Source organism: Helianthus annuus, chromosome 1, assembly GCF_002127325.2.
Source record: "Helianthus annuus cultivar XRQ/B chromosome 1, HanXRQr2.0-SUNRISE, whole genome shotgun sequence".
Lineage (NCBI taxonomy): Eukaryota > Viridiplantae > Streptophyta > Magnoliopsida > Asterales > Asteraceae > Helianthus > Helianthus annuus.
In genome coordinates, this window is record NC_035433.2 from 86156952 (window position 1) to 86163572 (window position 6621).

At 36.2% G+C, this 6621-nt stretch overlaps 1 protein-coding gene across 1 annotated transcript; it reads right to left on the bottom strand.

Moving 5' to 3' along the window:
* Positions 1-1635: 1635 nt before the first annotated feature.
* Positions 1636-5469, bottom strand: LOC110878268 (11S globulin seed storage protein G3-like). Its single transcript, XM_022126546.2, has 4 exons — positions 5080-5469; positions 3479-3735; positions 2317-2781; positions 1636-2169 (listed from the first exon to the last, which is right to left on the bottom strand). Exons 1-4 carry the CDS (start codon positions 5381-5383, stop codon positions 1774-1776), a joined length of 1422 nt encoding a protein of 473 aa, XP_021982238.1. The 5' UTR covers positions 5384-5469; the 3' UTR covers positions 1636-1773.
* Positions 5470-6621: the final 1152 nt, after the last annotated feature.

The following is a 6621-nucleotide window of genomic DNA, read 5'->3' on the forward strand; positions in this document are numbered from 1 at the left end:
TTACGAAGCATCAAGAGGTATGTTGATCTAAATACCCAATTTTCTATTATTGATTATTCATTTTTCTTTTGAACCATTTTTAAAACTTTTACTTTTAGATTTGACTAGACGTTAACGACTCGGTACTAATATTCTTGTATCTTTGTACAACCTCGGTATCTTACCATCACTGTATTACACCAACGATAGGTGCACTTGCTCAATCGTGAGTTGTAGTGTGATAGTATTTTATCATGTTTTATAAATATTAAAACTTGAATTAGTGAATACAACAGCTAAAATTAACCATCTTTTTATAAGTACACCCAACCATGTCAGGCCAGCTATGTGTAAACTTTTCGAAAAGTTACTTGAAAGCGGGTCTGTTCCTTTCTCGGTTATTACAAAAAAGGGTGGTCGTGGAGATACAACTTTTTCGTATGATATTTGGACGGGAACCTTGGCTCTAAAAGATGTCTATCCGAGACTTTTTGCTATAGAAATGGACAAACAACGCTTGGTTTTGCATCTATTTGGCACAAATGCATGGAATTGGAGAAGAACGATTTGTGGTGGATGTAACCAAACACAACTCGATGACCTTAAATCAAAGCTTGACATGATGGGTCTTAATTCTCTGTCGGATACTTTGTTTTGGAATTTCAATGGCATTGACTTCTTTTCTGTTAAGTCTACCAGATTATTGATTGATGATTTTAGATCTCCGTTGGTGTCTAGGCCGACTCTTTGGTTTAAATAAATTCATCGAAAAGTAAATATTAATGCCTGGAGGGTGATGCGGAATAGATTTAGTACTAGATGTAATTTGAATAAAAAAGGAATCGATATTCCTTCACAGAGGCGTCTCTGAGAATTCACGTAAACTTGTGTTTCCCATAGTCACAAACGATTGCGGTTTGTATTTCGCATAGCCACTGTTTCCGTCAAAACACTCTAAAATACGTTAAAATACGCTAAAATACTCTAAAATACGCTAAAATACGAAGAAATACATGAAAATATGTTACCCTGTACGAGATTGAAAAATGTGCCCTTCTGTCATGTTTTGTTATTATTTAAAAAAGATCAAATCAGTATTGGGTTTAATAAACCTAATTTCAAGTGAGCGAAATTCTAAACCATAAAAAATGATTTGTAAATGGGTCTATATTAAAAGTGGTATGTGTTTTTTGAAACTTGGTTACTATTCTGTGACATATTCCCTTAAAAAAATAACATATACGTATCGGAATTTTTTTAAATCACATGCCCCTCAAAATCTTGGGCCTTGTGTGAAGGTCCTCCCCTCACACCATCAAAGCCTCCCATGTTCCTTCATTACTTTGTCCTTTGTGTCGTGATGAATCTAAATAAATAGATCACATCTTTGGTACATCCAAGTTGGCGGATAGTTTATAGGATCTCATCTCTGGTTAGAGCTCCATTTAGGTCTCGGAGCTCCATTTAGTTCTCTTTGGATTGTATTCCTTCGGCGGTCATCGATTAGCTAGATAATTCATCTTTGATCAAGCAAAAGAGAGAATTTTAGCTTCCATTATCTTTGTTACATGGTGAGTGACATGAAAAAAAAGAAGAATAAAATAGGTTTACAGATCAATAATCTCAAAGCACTTTGTCAACATCAAATAGATAGTATGACACGAGAAAAAAAAAGTCTAGTAATTAGTAGTCGACAAAATAAAGTCATACAAAACAAAGACCCGTTAAAACCTTAAACTACCACACCTTTATTCTTAACAAAATCTCGACCACCTAACTACGACCTTAAGCTTCCTACATCCCACCACGGGAACCGGTGTAACTACCTCCGGGCATGAACAACACAGACTCCTGTCTGTTGTACTTGAGTTTCTGTGCATCTTCGCTCGACAACTGGTATGCATTCGCTAGGACATCCACAGGCAATGCTCTCATGACAGAGGTCCTTCCGGCCAAGGTGTTCATTATCGCGTTGTCGTTGGTCCTGAAGGAAATCCACTTAGACCCTTGTTCGCCAGCTTGTTTCGCCACTGCGAAATTCTGTGGCACCACCACGAGTTGTTGTTCTTGGAGAACGTCGTTGAACACCTCTTGACCCTGGTCATTCACTATCTGAATCCTCATGTATCCGTCTGTCACGTAGATTATGTTGTGGGCATTCATTATCCAGTGTGGTGACACTATGGCATTCTGTAAAAATTACTTCAGATAAATAAATATTTTTTACTAACTACAAAGTTACACCAATGTACATAGTTTATTATTTTTTATAAAATTTATAAACCATATAATCGAGAATTTTTAGTTGAGTCTACATGTATTACTTAGGTTTCTTACCCTGTGGAGAACACCTCTTTCGGCGCTGAGTTGCAAATACTGAAGAATGGGGAACTTGAAGCTGTTGAGACGTGTGCAACGGCCGGCTTGCGGGTTGTAAAGGTCGGCTTCCGAAGGATCGTCGATGTTCACCCGGAGTTTCATCGAGCAAATGGTTTCTTCTACACCATTGGCTCGAGGACCACCACGGTATTCTTGTTCTTCATGGCGCATTGGTGGCTGGATAACTTGAAGGCCTTTTTCCACGAAGACAATGTGTCCCCTCTGGTCACTTTCACCGCGAAGCAACTCTGCGGTCTCGTGATCTACATTAAACGACTCGGCAATAGTTTCGGTTGTGAACCCCTTGAAAATGTTGTCGGAGCCCTTTTTAAGTAATCGGTCTTGTTGTAGATTTTCCCATGATCTTGGTTGTTCTATTTGTTGCACTTGTTCTCCTTGTGAGTTTCCGGCTAGGAAGAATCTCTGCAACAAGAAACAATTTTGATGATCAACAATGGTGATGATTCTTGAATGTTGATTTTGATGACAAGTTATGTTTGTTTTTTTTTTTTTTTCTAATTTGAGCATTAAAATTAACCATGAGTTTTGGTTTTACAAAAAAGCATGGTCAAAGGTTTTAACTGGCTAGGGTTGCCCTCCCCTCCCAGTTTTTTTTTTTTTTTTTCTAAATATTCTAAATTTACGCGTATTTCGTCCTAAAATTGTATAAACGTATTGAGTCCATCCCCCTGAATTAATTTTGCCAAATAATTCCCGACCCCTGATTTTCTCGAGACCCCCCTCCTATATATTTGTTCAAGTTCCGCCACTAAAAAGTGTGTTAAGGAGGACTAGAGCTCCCCCACTAAATCATTTTAGTCCAAGTAGTTTCAAACGTTGTCATTTTAGTCCACTGGGTTAACTTCATCTCTTTATTCTGTTAACTAGAAGACCCTTCTAGCTAAGAGAAAAAATGGATCTAGTTAAACCAATGGACTAAAATAACAACGCTTAAAATGACAACGTTTCAAACCTTTGGACTAAACTGGCAAAATGACCCCAATCACAGGGACTAAAATGACATTTAACTCTTTAAAATATAAACAAAATTAAAAGTATAAACTAAAACATGAAACACTATACAAGTATATATAAATTAGGCTGTTTCCAGTTTACTTACCTTGTAGCTTGGATCAAGTTGATTAGCATAGTTTGTGCTGTCAAGTAAAGCAATGATAACAAGCTCATCTTGTCCATTGTTGTAAAGCCAGTGTGCAGCTCCTGTAGGGATGGCCACCACATCTCCTTGCCAGAACTGGTGGATCTTCTGGTGGCGATCCGTAAACGCGCTTCCGCCTTTACGCCCTTCAAATTGTTCGGTCGATACTTCATATGTCTCCGGGCAACCAGGCAACATCACCCCTTGAATACCACTTCCTATGTATCCCGAACAATAAAATTTAAAATTCAAAATCATGCTTTCTCTCCACATATGTTCACTTTTAAAGTGATTCAAATCATATGTTTTATATTTGAATATTTAACGCGTAAAACTTGACATGATCTAAGATAGTTTAAATTTTGATGTGTTAAGAAATACAAATAGAAATAGAAATAGAGGTTTAAACGAGCTAATTCGCTCATGAGCTACTCGAGATTGGTTCGTTTAAAGCTTGAAACGAGCGCAAGCTTCACTTATCAACTCACTAATTTATTGCTAAAAGCTCAAAACGAGTTGAAGCATAAAAAATTCTTGTTTAAAAAAAAAACAAGCTCATACTTCATTTATCAAGGGCAAGTAAACAAACCTATGATTTAAATATAGCTTTTATTTAATATATTAATTAAAAGTTTATATAACAAGTTTGGGTACAAGGATGTGAGAGGATGAATTATCTTATTAGTTTTTAACTGATGTTGACGCCCTCGGTATGGGCATATAATGTATATATGTGTGGGCCATCGGGGGTAAAAGTGAAAGTGCACTAATTTTAACGTTATTTTACTAATTTCGTGAAAATAACGTTAAAAGCTGAGGACAGTTAATCATGCATCATGTGGTGGCGTTGATAGCTGAACGACAAAAGGGTACATTCACTAATCGGTATTTGTCCCGAGTGTTGAGTGTTATGTGTCTTATGTCCAAGGCTTGATGCAAAACTTCTATCGAGCTGGGGTCTCACTGGAAGCAGCCTCTCTATTCCTACGGGTAAAGGTAAGGCTGTCTACATCTTACCCTCCTTAGACCCTACCTTTGTTTTGCAATCGATGGGATTTACTGAGTATGATGATGAGTTTTTAACTGATGTTGGTTTTAATACCTCAGGATGTTAAAAAATAAAAAATTAATACCCTAGATTATTAACTTAAACTTTTAATACCGAACCTTATTACTTTCTACAAATCACAGACTTTCTATTTAACCCCAAATAAAATTATGATAGAAATCTTTTATACAATGTTATAAAGTATTAAAACATAATTAGAAATATTTATTATAAAAATAAATAAAAAATGTATACAAAATAAATTAATGATAATAAATAATAAACAAACGAGTTCAAATGTGAAAAACTACCCACAAGCTGAGTTTGAATTTTACTGAGTTTTAAAAATAGAACTAAGACACAAACTCTAGCTATGATAAGTAATTTAACGGCCAACCCAAGCTTGTCTAATCTCGGACTCAGCTCAGCTCGTTTATACCACGTATAATATACGGTGTATTGGCTCCCATTTTTTTGTCTCTATGTATGTTACACTAAAACCAAAGTAATGTACCTAGTTCAACAAAGAAGAGGATAGGGGTGTTGGTGTACGATGGCAAGAGAAGTCCTCGCGGTTGAATCCTGTGGCGGATGACCTCAACACCTGCACACTGGAACTGCTGTTCATTGGAATCAAAGACCTCAGTGACACCAGCTTCAGATTGAACTCGTGTAATGGGTTCAAGAGCATTGATTCTTTGAATCTGGCACTGGTTTTGCTGTTGGAAAAATGGTTGGTAAGCAAGGCAGCCATGGATGAGCAGGAGGAAGCTTAGAGAAACAAAGAGTTTAGCCATGTTGGGTAACGATGGGTGCATGGAGTGATGGTGGTGTTGGGTGGAATTTAAGGTGGTGGAGGGTGGCTGAGGGGTGGACACATAGTGTTGTGGTGTCAGAGAAAATGAAGACAAGTTGCAGCTAGCATGGCATGTATGTAAAGAAGACAAGGTGTACTTCAAAGTGAGTGGGGTTCTGGTTTTTCACATCTAGGTGTCTTTGTTTGGATTCACATCCAGGTGGCACTAGTACAAAAATCAATTTTTTGATGGTGTCAAATTTTTGGTGTTGTCTTGTAATGTAAAGCATCAAATAACATAATTATCATACTAATAAATAAACATATCAATAAAAAAATAGATTACAAAGAACCATTAAATTGATTTTTTCAGAGTAAAGTTGTTAATAACACCAAAATACACCATTTTTTAAGAGTGAAGTTGTTAAATAGGGGACCGCCTAGAACCATCAAAATATTCAAACCCAAAAAATAAACCTCAACCACTTTTTCATCCTTGCGCTGTTCTATCTTCTCCTTAACTCAAACCCTTTCCACTACGAAAAAAACATCATTTAGTGGCACACACTTTTAAGTGGGGTAGGGGCGCTTCACTAGTGATGGAATTCCATCACTCACAACATCCAATCAAGTTCACCACGTCATCGACTTCATTCCATCACTAGTGATGGATTTTGATGGAAATGCCTATCACTAGTGATGGTTTTTTTTTTTAATTATAAATTAACAATAACAATTTCATTTAAATAAAAACTACATTAAATAAATCCTAAATTACAAACTTGAAAAAAAACTAAACATTGCAAATTAAAAAACTAAACATCACTAGTTTGCTTTGAATTATGTATTTTTATTTTTATTTAATGATTTTACTTTTTTATCTAACATTTTCCGTATAGACCCCTTGATTATTCTTTTTAAGAATTTAGGGGTCTATATGGATCGTATAGGTCTATACGATTCGTATTAGCCTACTATACGACCCAGTTTTGACCTATACAATGCGTATAGGGGTAAAATCAAATTTTCATAATTTTAGGTTTTGCCTTTTCGGTGCGTATACAGGCCTATTTTGAAGTATTTGTCATTACGTGTCGTTTTATGAAGTATATGCGTTATACGTGCTGTATCGGTGACGTTCGGTTTCGTGTGGTATCATATTCTATGATTACATGTATTTTTGTTTGAAATCCACTAGCGTGTACTCTAATGTGTCGTGTTGTGTGTATACGCGTCGAATGGTATCATTACTTGACGTAT